The sequence below is a fragment of the Primulina eburnea genome, chromosome 14 (assembly GCF_022965805.1).
Source record: "Primulina eburnea isolate SZY01 chromosome 14, ASM2296580v1, whole genome shotgun sequence".
Taxonomy (NCBI): Eukaryota; Viridiplantae; Streptophyta; class Magnoliopsida; order Lamiales; family Gesneriaceae; genus Primulina; species Primulina eburnea.
This window is the reverse complement of record NC_133114.1, coordinates 10,679,655-10,706,414: the sequence shown is the minus strand read 5'-3', so window position 1 is coordinate 10,706,414 and position 26,760 is coordinate 10,679,655. Positions and strand designations below refer to the sequence as shown.

At 35.8% G+C, this 26,760-nt stretch overlaps 3 protein-coding genes across 3 annotated transcripts; 1 reads left to right on the top strand and 2 right to left on the bottom strand.

Annotated features, from left to right (window-relative positions):
- Positions 1-774: 774 nt before the first annotated feature.
- LOC140813348 (peptide chain release factor PrfB2, chloroplastic) lies at positions 775-4,912 on the bottom strand. The gene is made up of 7 exons (XM_073171855.1): positions 4,403-4,912; positions 3,561-3,773; positions 2,156-2,257; positions 1,850-1,987; positions 1,319-1,623; positions 1,057-1,210; positions 775-966 (listed from the first exon to the last, which is right to left on the bottom strand). The coding sequence occupies exons 1-7, from the start codon at positions 4,811-4,813 to the stop codon at positions 829-831; spliced, it is 1,461 nt and encodes a 486-aa protein (XP_073027956.1). The 5' UTR covers positions 4,814-4,912; the 3' UTR covers positions 775-828.
- Positions 4,913-7,518: 2,606 nt separating this feature from the next.
- LOC140813347 (dihydrolipoyl dehydrogenase 2, chloroplastic-like) lies at positions 7,519-18,617 on the top strand. The gene is made up of 15 exons (XM_073171854.1): positions 7,519-8,006; positions 8,233-8,379; positions 9,105-9,239; positions 9,381-9,498; positions 14,182-14,306; positions 14,635-14,760; positions 14,848-14,928; positions 15,365-15,427; positions 15,521-15,595; positions 15,664-15,742; positions 15,852-15,952; positions 16,541-16,654; positions 17,323-17,436; positions 17,881-17,952; positions 18,319-18,617. The coding sequence occupies exons 1-15, from the start codon at positions 7,686-7,688 to the stop codon at positions 18,364-18,366; spliced, it is 1,719 nt and encodes a 572-aa protein (XP_073027955.1). The 5' UTR covers positions 7,519-7,685; the 3' UTR covers positions 18,367-18,617.
- An 854-nt stretch (positions 18,618-19,471) lies between these two features.
- On the bottom strand, positions 19,472-25,909 carry LOC140812808 (uncharacterized). The gene is made up of 10 exons (XM_073171175.1): positions 25,668-25,909; positions 25,488-25,568; positions 25,348-25,375; positions 25,147-25,229; positions 24,305-24,337; positions 23,514-23,592; positions 23,365-23,417; positions 22,391-22,449; positions 19,831-19,915; positions 19,472-19,734 (listed from the first exon to the last, which is right to left on the bottom strand). Exons 1-10 carry the CDS (start codon positions 25,686-25,688, stop codon positions 19,645-19,647), a joined length of 612 nt encoding a protein of 203 aa, XP_073027276.1. The 5' UTR covers positions 25,689-25,909; the 3' UTR covers positions 19,472-19,644.
- Between the last annotated feature and the right edge of the window lie 851 nt (positions 25,910-26,760).

Here is a 26,760-nt window from a genome sequence, read left to right as displayed (position 1 = left end):
AAATTTGATTAAGATCAAAATATATCAAACTTCATTGTCAACTATTTCTCAAATAAGCGCCTAGTGGTTGTGATTTTAACAAATTAGTATAATTTGACATTATTCAATTCGTACAATCTATCGGTTGTTTGCTTATTTAAATATTATTTAGTTTATTATGGCAGAAATACTATTAAAAAAAACCTATTATCCATACACACAATTATTCTTCATTTTTTAAAACTCTGAACCACAGAATTTTTAAATAAATAAACAAATACAGAGAGCGATTACTTTTTTAAAAGATAAATAACTTTTATTTAAAATAAAATATTTTTTTTAAAAAGAAGAAATGTGAACGGGTCCAATTGGATTTGTTCACCATTTTAAAAAGTTAAATTAAATAAAACAAAAGTCCTCCAACCTACCCCTTTGGCTGATGCTGCTAGAGTTTTCCTGTACATTTACAATTTTTTTAAAATGTCAAACCCATGTGGTTTTTTGGGTTAATTATAAAAGAAAACCTGTGACAATTTATATGTACTAAACTTCCAAACAAAATAATAATAATAATAATAATAATAATAAATACTAAAAATATGATATTTTTTATTGATTGTTTTTTACAATTTTCTACTGTATTATTATTTTTAAATTATTAGTTTATTTAACGCTAAAAAATTATAAATAAATATTTAATATAAATCAATAGTTATAACTGATATTGAGATAGCAAAAACATTGCTGTAGGAAGATAAAGGGTTACTGCCGAATTGCGACTAATTACGAATGCTCCAAATGAGACTCACTGCTTGCAAGTTTCGGGAAGGGGCAGGCAAACAATAAATTTCAAAGGTGTTCATCTTCATTTTTGTCCAAGGAAGCAGAAAGAAAGCTCAAGATAAAGCCATCGAGGTCGCCTTCGAGGACTGCGTCAGGATCCGAAACCTCGAAATTGGTTCTGTGATCCTTCACCATTCGATAAGGCTGCCAAAAGTGTGTGTTTGATTAGTTCAAGCATTCGGGGTGATGTAATTCAAATTGTAATAACGAGTGCTTCAGGGTGGAAATGCATACATGGAGTACATAAGAACGTATTTGACTGCCGAAATTTATATCGGTGAGAGACTGTGTGTGCTCTGCGTTTATCTTAGCTTGACGTTCCATCTCAAGCTGGTCCAGACGGGACTGAAGCACAGCCATGGCGGATGCCTTGTTTTGATGCTGCGACCTGTCGGTTGTGAACATCCATAACTTAGAACAAATGTGGCCATTTGCAGAAACTTTCGTCTACGTTCAAGACTGGTCAGAAAGAAACACATAATTCGCTGTAATGTACCTTTCGTTTTGACAAGTGGCGGTGACTCCAGTGGGAATGTGAGTTATCCGGACAGCACTATCAGTAGTGTTAGCGTGCTGACCCCCAGCTCCCCCAGATCGAAACCGTTCAATTCGTAGGTCAGATTCGTTGATTTGAACACGGGAAGATTCGTGGCCAAGAATGGGAATTACGGCTAACGAAGCAAATGATGTATGCCTTCGCTTATTGCTGTCAAATGGAGAAATGCGTACTAAACGGTGAGCCCCAATTTCAGCTTTGGCATATCCAAATGCATACTCCCCATCGACTTTAATAGTGGCGCGCTGATTAATGCAAAAGAAAGAGAATATTATGAAATAAATCACAGGTAAATACAAAAACATATAGAATTCAACTGAAGCATACGTTTTACCTTTGTGGAAGAAAAAACAAGGAAGAAATCAAGAAACAGATTATTAATTTTCAGAAATGAAAAAAATTGTGAAAACCATAAATCAAAGATTATGGTGTAAACATAAAATAAACTAAAAGCGTTGGCTAAAAACTAACCTTTATCCCTGCAATCTCGCCAGGCATTTCATCCACAACAGTAACCCCAAAACCCCGGCGTTCCGCCCACTTTTTATACATCTGCATGACCATTGAAGCCCAGTCCATGCTCTCAGTGCCACCAGCTCCAGCTTGAACCTGTACAGAAAGTGGGGTGAACAAATTTGAAACATTGAACAATATTTTGGAAACTGAAGAAGAGAAACAAGTTCAGATAGTATGTTCGAAGATTAAACAAGAAGAAATTTCAAACAAAGGATGACATAAGACATTATCGATACACTAGATTGAATTGCATTACTTCACCTCGATGAAACAAGAGCAAGAATCATGCTCCCCAGCTAACAGAGCTTCAAGCTCTTTTTCTTTGACGGTTCTTCTCAATGTAATTAGATCATTCAAAGATTCCTACAATTAGGGAAAATATTCAAGATTAGTAATGCATGTAAGTTATATAAATAGCTAAATCACCTAACTTATTTTTACTTTACAAGATACAAATTTATTATCAAATACAAAATGTACAAAGAAGGATAAGGCGTCCTTTCATATAATATTACAATGCAACAGATGATACAATCTAAAGTGGATTCCTAGGCTCGCTAGACTACACAAATAGATTACACAAATCTTGTTCAGACTAAACCATGTTTTCAACAATTCGATCATCACTTGAACAGAGATTGGATAGAAATTGCAACTGGAGGGATGTTTCTCTGTCTGATGCTATGATTAAATGCCCAAAATGATGATTACAGAGAGGGGATGGAGTTCATGAGATCACACAAGAACGTACAAGCTGCAAGAAGAACCAAACAAAGACTTTTGTACTATTGTCAATAACAAAAGTATGCGTTATTAGTACGTTATCTCATTCAAATCACAATGTATCAGTTGGAAATGATACTTTACAATTTTATACCAAGGTTCAAGCTCTCCCAAAAGATTGGATGCTCAAAATATTTGTAAGAGAATGCCAGAAGGAACAAATTATAAAACTTGACTCGTATTGCTATCACACTATACAAATAGAAACATTTCTCCTAACAAATTGTAACTGAGGGTAAACGTATTCATGTATACAACTAATTTGCATAGCTTCGCGTATTTTTGTTTCATACACCGATGAAAAAACATAATAAGGGGAAGAACTTAGGAATTTGGGTACTTCGATTGATATGTTCATTTGGTAGAAATTCATGCAATGACATACGTGATAAAAAAAATTAAGATAAATGAAAAATAAAAACAAGACTAGAGTTTGGATGTAAACTCTAGCTGAAGTTAAAAATTTAAGGAGATTGGATATCTAAGTTCTAGGAAATAAGATGTAGGGACTGACTGGACGTAAGAATTACGATTTTTATTTTTTGCTAATCTATTGACTGCAATAGCTCAAGAAGACTAATCAAGAGATTTCTTCGCCACATTCACAATTTCACTTCACGTAGAATAAAAAGTTATTTCAGGAATCCTATCAAGGACTGAAACTAAATACTGGGGATAAAATTTCAATAACAAGAAAATTTAGTTCACATCTTCCAACATAAAGAAGTTTAGAAAAGATATAGATCCTAGTAACTTCATAGTCCATAGTGAGTGTCCAAAATCCTGAAATTGCATTATTCCTGACCAAAAGTAGAAGTGATCCAAAGGCCAAAGCATTCAAGAAAAGAATACGTGCCTAGAAAGTTAAAAAATGGGGCCCCACCGATTCCAATTCCGAGTCATTATCTTCACGTGCAAGTTTTATCATGTCGATGTACTCAAAAAGTTCTTGCTCAAATGAATTGACCTCTTTTAATTTGCCCATAAGTGAGCCATGCTCACGACTTATCTTTCCTGCATGTACAGGATCTTCCCATAGATCTGGCTTATTCAGCTGTCCTGATAATGCTTCCACCCTCTGTGATAATCTTTTCCACTGACAGAGAAAATAAGCATTCTCAAGAAACACATAAACTGAAATCCACAGCTTGATTCGGCACAAGAATATTGATATATAAATTAGCTCAAATTAGATTTCAACTATTTTTTCTTATCTTCTGCCACCCTACATGAATATATATAAAGTATTTACATAAATATGGAGTAATATCTCAAAACCAAATAATTCTGCAATAGCAAAACTCACTAAGTGAATTTTATGTTTCACTTAACAAAAATTACATTTAAATATTTTGTGATTACAACATGACCACATTCAAACAAAGAACTTGTTTAACACTCATTTCAAAACACCAGGTATGAAAACACATTGGCTAGTGAAGATAGTGACCTCAATGTCTTAAAGCACGATCCATGAAGTAACATGGCATCTAGCCATTAAAGAAGACTAATACTTCACTCATCACAAACAAATGGAACTTGGGAAAAATCATTCCGCTAAAGCAGCAAACTGACGCCACAATGATATCAACGTGCCTGTACCATCAAGGGTACTCTAAAGCAAATGTATTTTAAGTAAACCAAAAACACAAAAAAGGGGTGCAAATGAATTTTTAAACAAATGAAAAACCAAAAACACGGGGAACTGTTAGAATACGCACTTACTCGTAGTCGTTTCTTGATAAGGTGGATAGACCGAGCAATGGCAGAAGCATGGCTCTTCCAATCATTCTCATATTCATCATAAATGGTCCAATTATTCGCGATGATGCCTTCCACAGTTAGCCCATCAGAAGTGGATGACTCAACAGCAGCTTGTGAACACGCAAGCCGGGTGAAAGTAGTACCATACTGAAATTTCCAGCTTAAATTAAAAATTGAAGGAAACCCATTATCGAATTTCCCCCAAATAGCATTCCCAGAAGCTGAATCTGACTGTCTATAAATTGGGTCGAGGGAACAGCAAATTTGGGGTTGAGAGAAAGATGAGAGAATACGGGAGAGTAAATGGGTTTTATGGAAGGATTTTCGAACTGAATCGGTGTGATATAATCTTTTTAGCAACAAAAATGACATCTTTTCTGAAGTATCCTGGGCTTGATCATGAGGATTTCATGTTCGGAATTCTAGTAATCGTTTGCCTCAGAACTAGGAAAGGTTTATGAGAAAGAGGGGGAGCTGTACGGTGTTCATCGGTCGGTTCAGTTAGGTTCGATTTTCGGTTTTTTATTTCGGTTTTTTCGGTTTTCGATTTTAGAAATATATAATTCGAATCCGAACCATTTTTCTTCGGTTCGGTTCGGTTTTTTATCAAAACGGTTCGGTTATTTCGGTTTTGATAGAATTATTTAAAGTAATAATATAATATATTGTAAATATATAATGTTTAACTTCTATATGTTTTCATATCATATGTAAATAGAAAGGTCTATAATTAAACAACAAACTCAATCTAAAATTTTTCAAATATTATTTTTCATTCACTAAAATAGTATATCAAAATATATAATATAAATAAATATATATAAAAAAATATTAATTTAATGAAATTTCGGTTTTTTCGGTTTTGACATATATAATCCAAAACCGAACCAAATAAACTTCGGTTTTAACATTTATATCCAAATTACAAAATTCGACTTTCGGTTCGGTTCGGTGTTCGGTATTTTCGGTTTGGATTTTCGATTTTTTCGGTTTTATCCGAAGTTTGAACACCCCTAAGGAGCTGCGTTCGATGCTTGATGGTAAACGGTATCAAAATGGTATTTGTTCATTTTCACGTATAAAAAATTATTTATATGTAAAAATAAGAGAATTGTTTTTTTAAAGAATAATTATAATAGTGTGTAAAATAATAAATATTATATATGAATCATGATTATTAATAAATGGAATAGATTCATACAATTTTGTTATAGTTTTTAATTATTATTCGAATAACAATTATGAAATTATATTACATATTTAATTAGTAGAGATAATATGTGATTTTTTAAAATTTTAAAATAGATTAAATATTAAAGTTATGTGTAAACATTATTTATCTAAATGGGTGGATTATTTTGTAAAAACTAATTGGTGTCAAAAAAATCAGATCACTGTAGGATAAACAACTTGAATTTAATTTAGCTATGTAAAAATAGAAAGCTATTAATATTTTATATAATTTAAAGCAACTCAACATATTTTTTCTTTGTAAAAAGTAAGAAAGTCATAATCAACTAATTTTTGTAATTTGAAATAATTATTTTTCTAGATTTGATACTAGAAAGAGGCGTTGACAATATTTCATAGAGTGGGTAGATTTGTCGAAAGTTTATAAAAGTTCTCGATTATTTTTACTATTTATATTTTAATAAATTCATGTTTTCAAACCGATCAAGAATCGGTTAAATCGGACGAACCGGTCCAACCGATTCATTATTTTTTATAAGGTATTTTTAGAATTTTATTGTTTTTTATATTTTAAATCTTAACTTTTATTTTTGATTACATATATATATATATGATTATTTAAATTTTAAATTATGTTAAAAATATTATATTAGTAATATTAGAGCTTATTTTATTTTCAATTTTTTGTTTAAAATATATATGCATTTACATTTAATATTTTGATTATATGTATCTTGTTGTTTAGATTTTAAAATTTGGTAAATTTATATTTTTATTAGTATTTTAAAAAATTTAGATTTTTAGAATCTAAAATATATTATTTATTATATTATATTTTTATTTATATAATATAAAAGTATTCCAGTCTGATTGAATTAGTGAAACGGGGCACATTCGTCCATCAAATAAATAGCCGAAACAGGCCGTAAACGATCAAGCCTCTGAGAGCGTTTGTTACAAGCCGAAGGAAAGACAACTCGGAGATTTTCAGAGGTTATGGAATCTGACCCAGCCACAACGTAAGCAAGAGTAGGCTCTGAAGAATGAAAAGACGTATGTATAAGGGATAGATCAATTTAATGCAGTTTTTTGGGAGAGAGATTTAGACAACCAACGATGTTAGCTCCAACCATTATTTTAAAGTTGATCGGTTACGAAAACATTACTCTAAACATTGATCAAGAGCATTTCTTCCGTTATATCGTACTATTGTTTTTTGACACGAGAGATAAAAAAAACTCATTTATATTTAGTGTTTGTTTTAAATTAAATATAGAACGGTTAATATAAAATTATATTATAAAATAATGAAAAACTAATTATTTTAACTATGTGGTGTGGTCTTTCATTGAAAATTATACACAGTTTGAACTTTTTTCCACAACAGTTATGTTAATAAATCGAATGCGACGATGTGGTGCGGTTTAATTTGGGTGTTTTTTACATATTTGATCAGCCTATATAATGGCATTTCATAATAATATAAGGAAAAAATTTGTGTGAGACGGTCTCACGGTTCGTATTTTGTGAGACTGATATCTTATTTGGGTTATTTATGAAAAAATATTAATTTTTATGCTAAGAATATTATTTTTTATTGTGAATATCGGTAGGATTGACCCGTCTCACAGATAAAGATTTGTGAAACCGTCTCACAAGAAACCCACTTCAAAATGCATAAACTTATGTGACACAGTTTCACGGGTCATATTTTGTGAGACAAATATCTTATTTGGGTCATCTATAAAAAAATATTACTTTTTATGCTAAAAATAATACTTTTTATTGTGAATATCAATAAATTAATTCGTTTCACTGACAAAAATTCGCGAGACGTCTCACGAGTTACTTCTCTTATCAAAATTTCCATTTAGAGAAGTTTTATGAATAGATATTATTAGTTGGAACACACGCCACACCTTGCTTATGCATCGTCAAGTCCGCCAACGCCCGACGGAAATTTCGAAGCTTTCAGTTCTCTCTGCTTTATTGCTGCCTATATATCACTGTAAATCCTCTCCATTTCTGAGATCTAACACCCATACTCTCAATCATGCAATCGGCGGTTTCTCTCTCGCTTGCTTCGCCGTCTCCTGTGGCTCGATCCGGCCTCACCAGCTCCCATAATGCGCCTTTGCTGACGCCTGGATCGCTTCGATTTTGTGGACTTCGCGTCGAGGCTTTTCAGTCGAAATCATCCTTGCTTACGTCTTCCTCTCGTTCAGATCGATTATATGTGAATTCGAATTTGATTAAGGTTTTTGCGGCGTCGAAAGACAATGGCGCGCCGTCGACTAGCCATTTTGACTATGATTTAGTGATTATCGGAGCCGGAGTTGGTGGCCACGGCGCAGCACTTCATGCTGTTGAGAAGGTAATGGTTCAGTTTGTTCATGTTCGAATTTTAATTTTATTTCCTACTGCTAATTTGATTGTTTGAGCTAATTTAGTTGTGAATTGCAGATTTCCATCTGATGTTTCAATGTTGTGTTTTAAATTTGTAAAAAATTAAAAAAAAACAATGCTATTCATTCTAAATTGTTTGGCATGTTCATCTTGCAGATTAGTTACCAAAACGTGTGAATTATTATGTACTGCAGGGCTTGAAAACTGCAATTGTAGAAGGGGATGTGGTCGGCGGAACATGTGTTAATAGGGGATGCGTTCCTTCTAAAGCACTTCTTGCTGTAAGTGGTCGCATGAGAGAGCTTCAAAACGAGCACCACATGAAGTCTTTTGGTTTACAGGTACTTTTTGTTCCTTCGTGATCAGTACTGTGTACATTTTGAACCATTTTGATAAACCCACTTTAACAATATATACTGTCATGAGATTTGAGTTAGTTATTATGGCTGAAGGGTACCTTTTCATAAATCTGAATTTGTTAAGGCTGAATTGGCTGCAGTTTCCTTAAGAAATTGATGAAAGGGAACAACTGTTCACCCTTTCTGGCTTAGTGCGCAAACTTGTATGCAGGAAAATGTAAATGTAATGTGGATGTTGTGTGTAAATGCAGAAAGTAAAGATTGAGGAAAATAATTTCTGGATATTTTTTCTTGATTACGCTTACAACTTTATATAGAGTACAAACAGTGTATCCAATCCCCTAAAATAAAAAGATAAATATTATCCTACCAAGTTTAAAATATTCGACAATCCTATCAAATCACAACTAATTGATAAAATATTTACACTATCTATTCCAATTTATTCTACAGTAAACAATATCTGTTGGAGTGTCAATGAATGATAAGTCTCGATCTCCTCTACCTAATTTAACATTTAACAAAAGTTTTGTACTTTCTTGATAAGTAATTACAACCGATCTGTTAGATGTTCTTGATTTTGTGTGGTATGCATTATGTGAAGTTAAATACTAGTCTGCTATTCTATAACATTTTTACAGTTTTCATTTCATTTTTTTCTGGGTCACTTTTCCCATTTTACCGATCATCACCTGCCACAATGACAGGTTGCAGCTGCAGGATATGACAGACAAGCAGTTGCCGATCATGCAAATAACTTGGCCTCCAAAATCCGTAGCAATCTGACTAATTCAATGAAAGCTCTTGGTGTCGATATATTGACTGGTTTTGGTACAATTTTGGTATGTCAATATTTTCTATCGTCTGGATCTGCACTCCTGAGGATTGAAAGAATATTTAAATTATCTGCCTTCTTATCAAACTTTGTTGTGATGGTTTAGGCTTTTCCCCATTTTGATGTAGATAATTTTTTACATTCTCAGGGTCCGCAAAAGTTGAAATACGGAAAAGGAGATTCCGGTGACACTGTCATAACTGCGAAAGACATAATAATTGCTACCGGTTCTGTTCCTTTCGTACCCAAGGGAATTGAAGTTGATGGTAAGTGCATTAGGTGCTAAACATACTACTTTTTTACATAGGATTTCCCATTGTATTGTATTCATGTATATTTTTATCTCAGTGTGTCTTGGGGTTATGGTTTGGTGGAAGTGAGTGTAGCGCCTTTACCCGAGCCACTACTAAACAGACTAATAAACATGGATAATTAAATATGATAACACAATTAAACAGCGAAAACCAAATAACTTAATCATCTTACAACTTAAACGAAAATAGAACAATAATCTCAGTCTTAAACATTAATACAACTATATCGAATTAATAATCAATGCACAAAATACGAGAAACCAAATAAAACCTCCAATGGATCATCACTGAAAACCCAAGTCTCTAGATATTGACCCTCCGAATTGTCCAACCTAAGACTTGCCTCGTGGAATGGGGTGTCCAAGATAAACAAGGACGTGAGCGACAATCGTCCAATACGAGAATGTACGAGTATACAAACCGATATGATGCATGTGAAATGCAATATGCTTGGGTATCAAGGATCAATTCTAGAATCTCATGCTTAGTTTAGAGACACATGAGTGTCTAGTCTCTGATCTGCCATAGACAAGTTTTGGCTCTCACACTCATCATCAAGACGTGGACCTGCAATGTGTCTAGGATCTGTAGATCCCACGGGTACCGTCGGACACTTTAGCTCTTGATACACAACCGTCCACAATATAGAACAAGGTTGAGCGGCCCAAACAAACGAGGTATATCTCAAAAGATATTACAACGTGATATGCCATGCACAACATGTCAAAGCAGCAAAACAAGTATCATGCACCAGATAAATATGCATCACATAAGTGTGTATATTACGCTTGAATAACTCAGTCAGTACATCACATACTTTACTAAAGCAATCTGACAGAAAGTGTGCTCGTCTGAACCTAGACAGTACCAACATACTGAAATCACTGTCAGTCTATCATGCCAAATCCAAAATCACTAAACATTCTTCAAAGTTTTTCCTAATTATCATTAAATCACTATTTAAAGACTTTAGGATTATATCTACATCCGTCGTTAATCCGCATATTGAAATCACTATAATGCAGATCCAGAATCACTAAGCATGTTTCAAAGTTCTTCCTATGATCCTTAAATCACTATTTAAAGGCTTAGGATTATACCTGCGTCCGTCGTCAGTCCGCTGATCGGCTCGATCTGTGTGTCTCAGTTCACCGACCCGTCCTCGAGTCGACACCAGCTCCGTAGTTTCTCGGCACTAAACTATCCTAGAAACGGGCTAAATACCTAAGGTATATGGCTAGCACTCGAGATAGAGAAGCTGAGGGAAAACGGTGTAGGAAACAAATGAAATCAACCTTTATTTATAGGCTGCATCCAGACTAGTTCAGAAGATTCGAACTCAATATTATCTGCCACGTGTCATAATCTCATTCGTCTAGATGGATTTCTCGGTATAAGATAATTTGAAGTAGATTGAATGATCCATTCTAAATTCGGTGGATCCCAACACATTTCAAGATCTCGAAAGATTTGCTAAATTTTGGGGCTAATTCTCCCTAAGTCCAAATCTCATCACCCTGAGTAATGATGAAACTTTAAGGAATATTTTTTCCCCTAGCTGAAACTATACGGGTCTACGCTTGGTATTCGCGTAACTCGCTTGACGATATTTTGCAGTTTTTATTCTTTTCTTGATCAATTCCACTTGGTCAATCGCTTGCTGCACTAATTCAAGTCTTTGCACTTGTTGTTCTCCTACTTCGTTCCAAAACAATGGAATACGACAACGTCTCCAATACAATACTTCGAACGGAGCCATACCGGTGTTGTATGGTAGCTATTATTATACGCGAACTCCACAAGCTACAGATGATCATGCCATGCTGGTCCAAAATCCATAGCACAAGCATGTAGCATGTCCTCGAGTGTCTGAATAGTCCTCTCAGACTGATCATTAGTCTCTGGATGATAGGCAGTACTCGGACTCAATGTCGTTCCCAATATTTTCTGAAAACTTCCCTAGAACCTTGAAGTAAAGCGTGAGAACCTTGAAGTAAAGCGTGGTCTCTATCATTGACTCTACTTGTAGGCAAACAATGGTATTTAAGAATATCGTGGACGTATGGTTTTGTCATGCGATCGAAACTATATTCCCGACTATACGGAATGAAATTGCAGACTTATTTAGTCGATCCACAACTACCCAAATGACATCCCAATTCTTCGAAGACAACGACAAGTGGGTGACAAAGTCAATCATCACATGCTTTCACTTCTATTCAGGGATTGGAAGATTATGAAGTAATCCTCCTGGTCGTCAATGTTCAGCTTTAACTAGCTGACAAACCAGATTCTTGGCTACAAACTGATAAAACTTTTATTCATACACCTTAGTATTTCCACCAAAACCTGATATTCAAATCCTTATACATTTTCTTGCTTCCAGGGTGGACAACTTCCTCTTATAGGTTTGAGATAAAATCTCGCCTCTAAAATCAAAATCCTCTGGAACTACGATTCTCCTTGACAGACACAAGGTTCCTTCTGTTTGAAATGCAAAGTCAGATGTGTTTTCTCCGCTAGCTAACCTTGCTAACTTTTGCACCTTTGAGTTCGAAAACTGAGTTTCTCTGATTCTGGTATACAACGTCGGTTCAGATAAAATGCTCGTTACTTGATTGTTTTTTTATTCCTTTCTTATGAGGGAAGTGAAATCCCAGCCGATATCCCATCTTTAGATATGACATGTCCCAAGAAGACAACTCTGTCGAGCCAAAGCTCGCACTTGCTCTATTTAGCATGTAGTTGGTGATTCCTCAATGTTATTAACCTAATCCTTAAATGTTGTGCATGCTCTTTAAGGCTACGGAGCATAATAATACGTCGTCAATAAAGACAATGACGAACTTGTCAAGATACTCCTAGAATACTGGGTTCATCAAATCCATTGACACTGCTGGAGCATTCATCTAACCAAACGACATCACTAAAAACTCACAATGCTCATCATACCTTGTTCGAAATGTAGTCTTAGGGATATCACGTTGATGAACTCGAAGATGATGATATCCAAATCGTAAATTGATCTTCGAGTACACTGAAGTCCCTTGTAGTTGATCAAACAAGTCATTATCTGTGATAACAAATATTATTCTTGATTGTAACTCGGTTCAATTGCCGATAATCTATGCAAAGCTGCATAGACCCATCATTCTTCTTAACGAACAACACTTGTGTCCACAAGAAGACATTGGATCTAATGTACCCCTTGTCAAGAAGATCTTGTCACTGTTGTTTCAACTCTTTCATTTCCAGTGGTGCCAATCTATAAGGCTTTTAGGAGATAGGTGCGATTTCTAGTACTAATTCTATCGAAAATTCCACTATCTTCTCTGGAAGAAATCTAGAAATTTCATCTGGGAAAACATTAGGAAATTCATCGCCAACTGGAATGTTTTCACATCGATTGTATCCTTTGATACGTTTACAACATAGATGAGGTATCCTTCTCTCCTTTCGCTAAAGCCCAATGTGCCTTTACATCATAACACTACTGGTATTGGCCTTAGGTGCAGACACTGACATTAAAAGATCTAATGACAGGTATGGTGGTTATACTTCTTAAGAAACCTCTTCGAGTCGACACTAGCTCTGAGGCTTCCCGACACTAAATTGTCCTAGAAACGGGTTAAAAATCTAAGGTATATGGCTAGAACTCGAGAGAGAGAGAAAGAAGTTGAGGGAAAATGATGTAAGAAAAAAATGAAATCAACTTCTATTTATATACTTTATCCGCACTAGTTCAGAAGATCTGATCTCAATATTTTCTGACACTTGTCATAACCTCTTTCGTCTAGTTGAATTTCTCGAGATAAGATATCTGAAGTAGATTAGGGTTCATTCTAAATTCGATGGATCCCAAAATGCTGATCTTCAATTAATCAATTCCTCAATAATGATTAATTAACGGCTCTTTAATCTCAAATAAAGATTTGGGTCATTGTTGTGAGAGTGTTGTGGCAGTAGTGGCTTCTCATATATTCATGTACAAATAAAGTTGCACTTTCTTTTTGAGAGATGTCAGAAATTCTAACTCTACTATGTGGTACTTGATTCTTGTTGCATGCTAGCCTTGCTTGTTTAGACCTAACAGCTGGTATGTTTAATCATTAAGTGTGCTGATACGAAGGTTTTATATGAATGTTTCTTATATTTAATGATTTTGCATGCATGAATAGAATTAGATGAATCCTGCTCCGAAAAGGTTTATTTTTCTCTTGGTCTTCACTGTGCACTCTTTCAAGGATGTTTTAGTACACACGGATGTTTGAGAGCTACAACATGCTATAAATCTTATGGACTGATCCGAACTGAGTTGTAGACCCTTGATCCAACCAGATAATCGCATGTAATTGATATACAGTTAGCAACTTCAAGTGTGCTTTTCCTACTTTTCTAAGCTTACCTGAAAGCTGGAAAATAGAAACTATCTTGGTAGACTGATGAGGGGTGTTAAGAAAATTGTAGTTCAAGTTACGGCGGGAGCATTTAAATATGACCATCTTTTAGATATAAGTCCCACTGCTTTCCCAAGATTTAGTGCATATCATTTCTATTGGCTCAATAATTAATTCAGCTTTCAGCGTGAATGTGATCATATCCATCCATTATCTGCTTAATTTCCCCTGCCTGCAGGTAAGACGGTGATTACCAGCGATCATGCTCTTAAACTGGAATTTGTCCCAGAATGGATAGCAATTGTTGGCAGTGGTTACATTGGCCTTGAATTCAGTGATGTGTATACTGCACTCGGAAGTGAGGTATATCATTAATTATTTCTATAGTGCTTTTATATTACTTATTTTTATTAGAAGGCTTATTTTGGATAAGATGTTGGTCGGAATGCTTCCTTTTCTGTAGACAGACTGTGAAAAGGTACTTCTTGGAGTTGTATTTTCTGTGGTCCCCCTCTGGACACTCGTTTACCGGACTTCTAAATCACCCTCCTAAATGATGTACTTATTATGAGAAAATTTTCTGCCTTCATTGCTAATCGATGTTCAGCCATGTATATGATAATTGAGTTACTTTTTAAAACCATTGTGATCGTGTTATATAAGATCTCAACTGCTGAGCATGGATCCCCAGGTTACATTCATTGAAGCTTTAGATCAACTCATGCCTGGATTTGATCCTGAGATTGGAAAATTAGCCCAGCGAGTTCTTATCAATCCTCGCAAGATCGATTCTCATATAGGTGTATTTGCTAGCAAGGTGTTATATCTCACAATCTTCTATTACATGCAAATGATAAACCAACTAAGATATAATATTTAATACTTACCCCCTTTCCACGAGCAGATTACACCAGCTAAGAACGGAAAACCCGTACAAATAGAGCTCATTGATGCAAAGACAAAGGAGCCTAAGGATACTTTGGAGGTAAGTTTCTGAAATCTTTCTTAGGTGAAGATTTAGAGTGGAAACCTGCATCGCACTGCTCCCGCTCCCTTCGACACAGTTTTGTACAGCTTATAGTTTCAGTACAAAACTAATTTTAGGTAGTTTGGAGAAAATGGTTGAACTGATGAGTGAATCATATGTAACAACTAAAATTACACCTAGTACTGCATGTTCGTGCATAACATGTATTTTGTAGCTGTTTTTTTAAAGGGAGTGATGACTTCTCTCTTTCTTAGCATACTCACCTGCCATGACTCAAACCAAAGCCTAATTCTTGGAAAGCAGATTATCTACCAGTGGATTAATTGGTTGGTCACAGACATCTAGATTAGTGTTGCTGCAATGCCACTCTAGTTAAACTTTTGTTACTCTTGGTGTGGCTTTTGTATATAATCGATTGTATGATTCCCTGCAGGTAGATGCTGCTCTTATTGCAACTGGAAGGGCTCCATTTACGCAAGGACTTGGATTGGAAAATGTTAGTCAACTGGCAGAATTATAATTTATAGCTCCTCGTACAATCGAAGGATACAAATCAAAATGATTCGTAAAAATATTTATTTTTGTGCAGATTAATGTCCAAACGCAACGTGGATTTGTCCCTGTTGATGAGCGCATGAGAGTGATCAACGCAGATGGAAAATTGGTAGGTCTTACATACAGATGCCAGTTTCAAGATTTCTGAATAGGCTGACTCAAAGTTTTGATTAATAGGTTCCTCATTTGTTTTGCATTGGTGATGCCAATGGTAAAATGATGCTTGCCCATGCAGCAAGTGCACAAGGAATCTCCGGTAATGAACTTCATCTAATCTCTAACTATTCGAAATTCCCATTCACAATCAATAACTGCTTATTTTATCTTGTTGCATTATTAGTTGACTTGCATCATTTTTCTTTCAGTTGTTGAGCAACTCTCTGGGAATGACCATGTGCTGAATCATTTAAGCATTCCCGCGGCGTGTTTTACCCATCCTGAAATCAGTATGGTTGGATTAACAGAGGTATCTTCTCCCACCTCGAGTTTGCTCTTATTTTTGACTCTCTACTCCTTTCCTTCGTTTGATTTCGCTCGCATTTTCCATTTCCTCTTCTCAGTTCCCTCATATGTTACATCATATGGAACCTGTCTATAAGCTTCCCAACTATTTCAGTTAGTAGTTCCATTTGCAATATTTCATCACTGGATTTCTTGCTATTCTGAATTTAGCAGTTGAATAACAACTGATTTTCCAATTGAAATCTTGGCAGAAAAAATTCCCCATTAACTAGGATTGCATGATAAGGTTAAGATGTAGATATTGATGATTTTTATTGTTCATTGATTCGATAGATTTGTGGGATGATTCCAGTTACAGTATCTTTTTGTTAGTTATGAACTAAGAGGCTTATCACCATTATTGCTTATGATATTGGTGAATTAGCAACCAAATGGATATTGGATATGAGATTGCATCATATCCTTCTGCAGATAAAAATATACGCTTATATAGTAATATAATATAATCGGAAAAGGAAATAAAGTTTGCTTCTGGTGCTTCAGGTATTGTTACGATTTAGTTCTGCTTCTCAAGTAACTTCAATTTTTGTAGCCTCAAGCAAGAGAAAAAGCCGAGAAGGAAGGATTTGAAGTAAGCGTTGCCAAAACAAGTTTCAAAGCAAACACAAAAGCCCTTGCTGAAAATGAAGGCGAAGGACTGGCCAAGGTGATGCAAATTAATTTAGTTGAAAATATCCGTTCGATTGTGAGGTTAAAATATATCATTCTACAGTCAACCATTAAAGTGTCTTTAGCTATTATTTCTTTAGTAATTGAATGGTGATTCTAGGAATAGAAGAATCTTTGAAGATGCGCACGATTCAGTTGATCAGATATGGGAGAAAATAAAATTCAGAATTGCATCTTGGACTGCGAGCTTTAAAGAATTTGGGCACTTAAGTATATCGGATTTAACTAGGGATTGGCAATTTTTATTGTCGGCATAATAGTTATATAAGCCAATAGCTCAGCTCAGTGGAGTAACTGTGTAACTATCTCGGATTACTCATCCGCTTTCTCTTGCAACTTCTACTTATTATAATAAAATTTAGTCTTTCATCAAAAAAAAATTGAATGGTGATTCTAATCACCGAGGAAGGGGCCTCGTGCCATTCATATTTTTATCAGAACACTCTTTAATGGTTGACTGTAGAAAGATATATTTTAACCTCACCCCAATAAAAACTACAGGAAGAGAGAAATTTTTGCAAACGCTTTGTCAAGCCTCTTTACAATTTGTCCCCCATCAATATTTCTGCCCTGGCAATAAACTCTAGATCTCTCACTGTACTTTTGAGATTTTCAATTTTAACACCTACTAAATATCTTGTGCAGCTGATATATAGACCTGACAATGGCGAGATCCTTGGTGTTCATATTTTTGGATTGCATGCAGCGGATCTCATACATGAAGCATCCAATGCTATAGCCCTGGGAACTCGTATACAGGTACCATCGGCTCCAAAACTCTGGTTGGAAACAAATATTTTGAGTTTTTTCCTGGTCTAGCAAAAATACACCTTGAATGATATGTGAAAATAATATACTTGTTTATGACTTTTTTCATCTTCAAATCACGGGTATCCATGTTTTGGTTCTGTAGAAAAAGATTAATTTTTGATAAAAGTAAGCAAAACTTGTACACGCAGAAATTTGTTGGTTTTAAATTGGCATTTCTTGAATACCTTGATTTTAGCGATGAAGTCGACAATCAAAATAAAAATTGACACACAAGAGAACCTGGCTTTATGATATTGTTGTTCTCGGAACAACAGTGACAATGAACTAAATTAAAGCAGGACTTTTCTTTCATCTGTAAAAATAGCAGGAATGAGTGTATCTTCAATTTCACTTTCAAATAATTACTTTTGTCGCAATTCTTGCACTGTGCAGGACATAAAATTTGCTGTGCACGCACATCCAACCTTATCCGAAGTTCTAGATGAGCTCTTCAAATCAGCGAAGGTAATCTTATGGTTCTAAATTATAAGAAGCACCACTAACAGTTGGTGAATTCAGTTGTCATCTTGACGCGCTACTGAGTTTTATGGCACAAAAGGTGGCTGGCTCATCATACTGACTTAATCTAGATGTCGCCTGTAACCACATATATATGATGCTTTTATATGTATCAGTCTGTTGTTCAAAAATCTAAAAAGGGACTGTAAGATCTATCCAGAATCCCTCCTTGGATCATGAATTGAACATTTAAAACAATCTTTATGCTTAAAAATAATAACCACGGTAACAATTATGCATTTTTGCTTAGCAGTCATACATGATCCTATCTGCAAAAGTAACCAACTTTCTTGCATATTATTTCTACTTCAGGTTAAAATAGGTGCTCCCGGTCAGGTGGTTGAGCCAGTTCCAGTCTAAGCTTCCTGTATAATTTAACTGTCCGGAGAACGTGATTGGGCTCGATTTAAAAGCTGCACATTTTTTCAGAGGAAGTGCTGGATGGACTGTTATGCATGATACTTGCGATGGCTTCTCATTTACTGATATTTATTATCCGCTCAAGTTTATCACGAAAACTTGTTCACATTTTTGTTACCGTAGGAACTCTATTTCTTCAAATGATATAGCTTCATTTCTTTTGGGTGGAAAGTATGCGTCGATTTTCGATTTGCAAGGTGCACAAAAGGGTTGAAGACAACGTTGCCTAGTATCACAAATATGAAATATTATTGGCTGCTGATATTGATGAGTTAAATTTTGACGAAATTGAAATAATCAATTGAATCATTTTAATTTAAAAGTTTCTCTAAGAAAAACTCATCTGCTCAAAATCTATGATATATTCCAAAATTATCCTCGATTAATTTTCTTGAAATTACAATTTTTACGACAAAAATAATATCATAATAAAAAAGCGTAAACATATGTTTGAATACACTTAATTATTAAAAAAAATGATAATTTTTCAACGGAATTTATATTATTAATGTTATAATCATGACAGTAAAGAATTTTGATGATTTTGGATAAATATAATAGATCGTTGACCGGGTGGATAATTTTGTATAAAGATTTTACTTAAATAGATTTCTTAGATGATACTATATTTTATACTCCGTTATAAAAATTTATAGAGTTAATTTTTAGTAATTTTTTCAGGTTGATTTTCGGACAAAAGTACCGTCCCGGTCCCGCAAAATATAATCATTTCCGACGCAACTTTTTTACAAAAATATTAAATACCCCATCGTTACCATCGCAAGCAATTTTTGACCGTTTTTCACAAATCACAAATTAATTCAAGATACATACTTAAATGAGATCATTTGAAAACAATCAGCCCAACAGAACAGAGACAACGGGCAAATGGGAATATCAAAATCTGAATTTCAATTAAGAGTATTTTGAGATTAGAAATTAAAAGTTTCATTTTTTTTAAATAAAATAAAAAATAGCTTGCAGCACACGCGCCATTGATTCGAATCTCCCTGAGAGTGAAAAAGTAAAAACAAAAGATGGAAGAAATATTAGAAGAATAAGAATACAATAACGCACCATTAAAAGGCAAGGAATGCCCATTACAGATACTTTGCTCAAAGAAGATGCAGAAGAAACTCTGCACATCGTCGCTAGAAAGCCCGCAAAGAGAGATCAATTACGACATTAATCCTCATACTACAACAAACACCTCCTAAATCACTTTTTCGACGACCCGAAGCCCCCAAATCCCATCATAGCTGCGATATCAGGGTCTATCTCGGGTTCCTCCTCTGCCGTTTTCTCTTTCTGAATGAGGGATTTTGGTAAACAATTAGTGATCGTATACGGTAGACTATTTGAGAAATTACACCGGAAGTAACAAAAGATAGACTAAACACTGACCTTTTTCTCTTTCTTTTTCTCTTTTTTTAGGCGCTTCCTTTCCTCCTCTTCTTGCTGTTGTTTCAGGATTCTCTCATCAAAATCTAAAATGAAAATAGCCAGGGTGTACTATAAGTAAGTCGCTCATCATCAGAGGCTGACAATATAGATCAAAAGTGAGGCACAACGTGTAGTTGATCATCATTGATTGGATAAAATCTCTGAGAGATATATACATGGACTTGAAAATTCTCATCCCTTGAGCTAGTTTTTGGATTAGTTAGGTTTAAGTCTCGATCTTAACATGATATCAGAGCCCAGGTTACACATTTACATGTTGGACTGAACATAGTTGAGACACTTGTAAACTTCACATTCCAGTGCTATCTCACATCGATTCAATAAAATATCTGGAAGTAGCGTATATGAATTTGGATAATCATCTTCTTTGAGCTAATTTTTGGGATTTAATTAGGTTTAAGTCTCAAACTTCACACAGCGAACACAAGCATGATCAACCGTCAACTGTGAGACAAGATGATAATGGGCTACAGATCCACATACTTGGTTATGATCGTCATCATGCTTTTATACCCAGCAGGAACCCATAATTCTTGTGATGAAATATTAGACAATGGGTGCCTGACCTTTCACCAAAATTTCAGCCATAGCACGGATATATTGACATTTTTACCTAAATGTCCGTCACCAACAAGAAGATACCAAACCTTAAGGCTACGTTTGGTTGGAAAGATTGGATAAACTAATGATTATTATGTAAATGATAAAGAAAATGATTGTGGTAGGATTGTAATATATGATGTAAAATAATATTATGTTTGATAAGATTTAAGTGTAGGATAATTTTGAATTTTTTGATGAAAAGACAAAATTGCCCTTCCCCTTCGTGGCGGCGGCGACGGCGACAGTCGCGGCGGCGGCCGGAAACGGCCGGCCGGCGCCGGAAATGGTCGGCGTCGGCGCTAGTTTCCAGCGCCCGGCCGGCCGGTGTCGAGTGGCGTCGACGGCGGCGGTCGGTGGCGAGAAGTGGTTGTGAGTTTGAATATAAGAGAAGGGTAAAATTGGAAAAATAAGAGGTATTAAGAGTTGGATAAATAATCCTAGGGGTGATGAAGTATTATTTTAACCTACCTAATATAACTTAATCATTCATACGAGGGATTGACTTGGTTAAATAATCACGCGTACCAACAGCTGACTAGGCAGGATAAAAAAAATAATCCCGCCTAATCACGCGTACCAAACGCTCCCTAAGAGTACAGCTAGCCGCATAGGTTTTTAGTCTAATGGTCAAATATACATTGTTGGAAGGTTATATCAGTCAGAGTACAAAGATTACCTGGATCAACAGTAATCTACCCCACAAACCAAAAATTATATTAAGAACAGCAGTGTTTAATACTCGAAAATTATCACTGAATTCATCTATCATGTTATTATCCGATCACCTGAACCAATATTGCTCCAAGTGCGCAAAAATTTTAATTATCCAAATAGTGATACTCAAGGGAAATCTAGGGTCCGATCCCAACGAGCGTCACTAGTTCAGACGTGGGCTTTAAGATGACCCTGAGCCTGAAATCAAGAAAAAGACCGTTAAGAGGGGCCAGGAGGGTGTCCTGGCGTAGCCCCTCCGACGCTCAAGTCAGTGACTGAGGATATATGGGGGGAGCAGCTAAGGGTGCTGCTGAAAACAACCTTCCATCTCAAGTGATACTCACGGGAAATCTAGGGTCCGATCCCAACGAGCGTCACTAGTTCAGACGTGGGCTTTAAGATGACCCTGAGCCTGAAATCAAGAAAAAGACCGTTAAGAGGGGCCAGGAGGGTGTCCTGGCGTAGCCCCTCCGACGCTCAAGTCAGTGACTGAGGATATATGGGGGGAGCAGCTAAGGGTGCTGCTGAAAACAACCTTCCATCTCCGGATTCTCCTCACTTGGGCGGGGTCGCGTCTCCTCCACCCTACTCTGACTTCCCTCCACATTCTCCTCTCGCTCCTGGCGAGCGGTCTGATCTTCTGCAAACATAGACTCTTGATTCCTCTTCATGGCCTCATCCACTATCCGGGTGATAAATTGACCCAGCTGTTCTAGGGTCAAGTTCCCCACATTCTCATTGGGACGGGGTTGCTCGACCCTGATCTCTTGACGAGGTTGTTCAGTTATCGTCTCCGAACGGGGTTGTTCCTGCCTCGCCTCAACATGAGACGGTTCGGGTCCCCTCTGAGGACGCGATGACGCTGAGTTAACTCTCCTGCTTCCTCTCCTGCCTACCATCTCTACGTCTCAACTCAAATTTCCCACAGACGGCGCCAAGTGATACTCACGGGAAATCTAGGGTCCGATCCCAACGAGCGTCACTAGTTCAGACGTGGGCTTTAAGATGACCCTGAGCCTGAAATCAAGAAAAAGACCGTTAAGAAGGGCCAGGAGGGTGTCCTGGCGTAGCCCCTCCGACGCTCAAGTCAGTGACTGAGGATATATGGGGGGAGCAGCGAATGTAGATTCTAAATCTGGGACATATTATACTAATTTAATCATCTCATTCTAAGTCTTACCCTGTTTCTGAAAACCCTTCAGTATCTTTCCGCTTTTTGAGAACTTCAAACCGCTGCTGGACCTGTTCACCAAGGAATATTAAAAGTTAAAACCATATACAGTTGCACAACAAATATAGTTCTGTGGTCAGAGATAGGCAATTATTATGTGATTTTTTCAAAATTTCCATTCTCGGGCATGGAATAGACACTATATGCTGGTAACTTGCTCAGTTTTGAAGCAAGGGAATTTTCAAGATACTTGTGTGTTGAAGTTCTGCAGAATGCAGGGATCAAAACACGAACACTTGTATTAACCATCAGTGCTAGAAAAGGTCCTTTGTTTCAACAAGTTACTGCACAATTATGCATGTCGATTGATGATCAAAATACAATCATGCCATTAAAATGAGGATAAAAATATCATACATAAAAGCAACAACAAAAAGACAATTATTTAAATCCTCGACCACAATAAATCATTCACTCTTTATAACCCCAAAAATTAATGCATGAACTATTCGTAGAACTATTACAGCTCTTTATACATAAATAATCATGAATAAAACAGCTCAAAGGTGAGGTCGAGGGATGAGGTAACATAGGTAACATAAATAGTTCCACGGAAGGGGTTTGATCCTCCCCTCCAGAAACAAAAAGAGTTGAGAAACAACCTAAGACCCTCCCTATTCAAACAATAGTCTCCATGCCTTGACTGTTCTACAAATGCCCATATGAACCAACCAACAAACAAAAACAAGTGTTATTTGTCTCAGAATGCACAGACCATCATAATGCAGTATCTACACCATTTTGTCAATGAAAGTATAGTAAGTTGGTACATGAACAATGGGGGTACAAGTTACATGGTCTTGATCATCACTCGTAAATTGGCTCAATCTGACACCATGCAGGCTAAAAGCAACGTGCAGAACACCTTAATCAGAAATGAATAACCTAAAAAATCATCAATAGATAAGAAAACATTCAAGGCCTACCTGCTCTAAAGTCGCCCTTTCAGCCCGCATAGACATACCCAATGCTCGTTGATCTATGGAAAAGAATACAAAAACATGCCAGTAATTGTAAATCACATCAGATAAAGAATAAACAAACAAATCTTATTGTAAATTATAAGAAGACATACGCTTCTTTCCATTTATATGATCCAAGTAGTTTGCAGAATCTTTTACTACACACTCACAAACTGAGCAAAAGTATCCCGCCTGAAATAAAAATGATTAATTTATATGGTAAAAAGAATAAAAACTGAATTACACAGAAACTTTGTGTACACCATAATTTCTTCACACTTTTAGGAAGATTGAATCAACAAGATGGGACAAGCAAATTAACAAATACAAAGTAGATTGCAAAAAGTAAGATTTCCTTGACATAAACATTTAAAAGAAGATAAATAAAAAAATTCCCAATTATCAATTTTATTGGAGATTTTACCCCAACTTCGTTATGCATTGTGTAGCCGATGCAGATAAATGAATACTAAAAGAAATAACTATTTAGCCTGCAAAAGAATTAACCCATTCAACAATAAAAATTGAATATGAACAGATGCTAGCACCCCCAAAAAATTGAACATGAAAAATTGTTCAGCACCCCAAACAAATTGTCATGGGAAATGCTTTTCATTCTCTGAAGATGAATCATTCATCAATCACGTGATTTAAAACATTAAGTTGTTAAAAATTTATATAGGATCCTAATCCCTTGGGAATCCATTCAGTAAAATTCAAGCCGTGTCCCAACACAATCTAAAGAGCTAGAGTCCTTTCTCAGTAGATATAAGAAATAAATACTCATTCACTTTTCAGTTTAAGTTGCACCACTTTCACATGAATTAGGGATAATCTAAATGACTTTTACCACTGAAGATAATACTACCAACAGAAGCGCGATAAGATAATTATTAATAGCTACCTGCTGACTTAGAGGTGCAATGGGCGTCACAACCTGCAAAAACAATAAATAACACCGTGCATCAAAATAAATATCTAATTGCGTATGCTAAAATGCTGCACTATTTGCCAACGAAAACAATGGAAAACCACAAAAAAAAGGAGCGAGCAGACTTCATATATATGGAAAATTAAAATCAAACTCCATCAAACTAAACTTTCAAATTTTTACCATGGCATGGGTATTCTATTATTCTCCATTAAGACAACATTAATCATAAATGCAGAAAGAAGAATAACAACATTATAATATAAGTAGAATTAGGAAAAAGTTGAGAAAAATGCGAGCTTTCTACACCTGTTACAGTCAAACACACTTAAATCCTGACATTGCCCATTCTTTTACGTCATTTCAAACGTAAACACTCCAAGGAGACATGAGATTACAATGAAGAACAAAAGTAACACATGAAATGACAGTGTTATCATTTTATGAAAGGAAACAGTTGTTTGTTTATTTGTCGGAATCGATCGTACAGCATCACTATGGATCTGTTAGTAGGGTTCTATATGACGTATTTATCCAAACACAAAAATTTGCTCCAGGAATGCCAAAACTGTGACAGGCAGACATTAAGAAACAGGAATTTTAGGCACCCAAAAGAACTCTCCATCCATGTTTTGCTACCGGAGATATGATGAACAGTAGTGTCACTGATTCCAGGAACCAACATCTACCAATCTCCCATCCAAAAGTTTCAACATTGACACGCCTCTTATTAGTTATGCATCAGAGAAACAAATGAAAATTGATTGTGACGTTAGGAAGAGCGAGAATTTCAAAGTACAGAAGCAAACGCTAACCTGGGTCTTTCCGAGGCGTGATTCGAGGTCCACTTCATAATCTCTGTGCTTCAAAGGTTTCCGCTGGACTATGGGACCCCGTGCTGAAAAATCCAAATGCCGAGCTTTAGCACAACAGACTAACCCAGTATATTAACCCAATTTTTTTGTTTACACAACTAAGCATAAAAAACATCCAAACTACCAAAACCAAACTCTTACATTTTGACTTTGCCTTGCCCTGAGCCTCCTGCACGGAAGAACATGAATAAGCACATCACCATAATTAAGTGGAGGGTAAAAAAAGAAGCATATTAAAAAAACGTAGAATCAATTAAGCTTGTGTCAAGTAACACCGAAACCTTATCTTCACGCTCGCGAGCTCGTTGTAGATACTCCTCTCTATCGAATTTTTTTCTAAAAGTGTTGTCAACACCAGCAGCCTACAAGTAAAGTACCAACCCGTCAGCTCAAAACATATGCATGAATTGATAATTCAAGCGTATTTGATGAACATGGATATACAAGAGCGCCGGACTCACAACGTTGCCAGATTGAGCCATTATGCAGTTCAAAACTTGTATTTACACTGAATTCCCAGTAGATTGAAATCAAATGGAGCTATGAACAGAATCAAATGTCTAAATAATCGATGGAATGAGATTGGGGAAGAGTCATGAGAGAGACTTTAGTTTATGAATTGAGATTTCATATGGAGCACAATAATACTTGGGGTAAGAAAACAGGGGCTTTCCTGAAAAATCATCGGTTTAGAAATATAGCGAAAAGCTACTAATGTTTTTTTTCTCCTTTTGGGGACGATTTGATGAGTTTTATAGGTTTGTAAAAGAATCAAGTTATTTGTGAGCTATTCGAAGTCGAGCTCGATAAAAATTCAGCAAGTCGAGCTCGATTTCGAGTTCTACAATTTTGTCGAACCGATTCGAGCTTAAAGATATTCGACTCGTTAGCTCGCGAGCCTGTTCACGAGCTCAATCTCGGCTGGTTTGTTGAGATTTGAGTGTATAATAATAACTTACATGGCCCTACATTGAAATTTGAGTGTAAGGAAAGTGATTGAAAGTCTATAAATTGATGAACACATAGTTTTAAATTATCATATCTTAGTTAAGCTTTTGGTTAATAATGTTCGACGAGTTTGAAAACGAGTCCGCTTAACGAGTCGAGTCCGAGCTAGACTCGTTAAACATGATAAACGAGCTATTTATTAGCTTAATACTTTTAAAACGGGTCGATATCAAGTCTAATGATAAAAGTTCGAATCGAGCTCGGGCCTATATATACCTTAAGCGAGCCGAGCTCGAGTTTGATATTATTCGGCTCTCGGCCCGGCTCAGCTCATTTACGTCTGTATGATTGATTAAGTGTTTAGAAGGAGATTGAATAAATCCTTAAACACAATATGTAAGTTTCTTCGATTAGTTTAGAAAGGTTGACAACTAAACTGATTATTCTCGAGTGTCTCTGTCAGTTTGCTAACATATAAGTCCGAAAAGAAACTAGACTAACAGATTTGAACAAACGACAGAATAAATAGGAAGTAGTAAGTTGAAGTGTAAAGAGGACATATATGTTTCTGGATGTTCGCAGAAATAAAGCTCTTATGTCATCGTT

Bases quoted from the DNA above. Each gene is read 5' to 3' on its own strand.
- LOC140813347 (XM_073171854.1), top strand. From the start codon at position 7,686: ATGCAATCGGCGGTTTCTCTCTCGCTTGCTTCGCCGTCTCCTGTGGCT. The intron at 14,307-14,634 runs GTATATCATTAA...ATGGATCCCCAG, and splicing joins ATACTGCACTCGGAAGTGAG to GTTACATTCATTGAAGCTTT. The intron at 15,953-16,540 runs GTATCTTCTCCC...CAATTTTTGTAG, and splicing joins GTATGGTTGGATTAACAGAG to CCTCAAGCAAGAGAAAAAGC.
- LOC140813348 (XM_073171855.1), bottom strand. From the start codon at position 4,813: ATGTCATTTTTGTTGCTAAAAAGATTATATCACACCGATTCAGTTCGA. The intron at 3,774-4,402 runs GTAAGTGCGTAT...TTTCTCTGTCAG, and splicing joins TTATCAAGAAACGACTACGA to TGGAAAAGATTATCACAGAG. The intron at 1,624-1,849 runs GTTAGTTTTTAG...TGCATTAATCAG, and splicing joins GCGAGATTGCAGGGATAAAG to CGCGCCACTATTAAAGTCGA.
- LOC140812808 (XM_073171175.1), bottom strand. From the start codon at position 25,688: ATGGCTCAATCTGGCAACGTT. The intron at 24,338-25,146 runs GTTAGCGTTTGC...TTGTTTTTGCAG, and splicing joins CACGCCTCGGAAAGACCCAG to GTTGTGACGCCCATTGCACC. The intron at 23,418-23,513 runs GTATGTCTTCTT...TCTTTTCCATAG, and splicing joins TCATATAAATGGAAAGAAGC to ATCAACGAGCATTGGGTATG.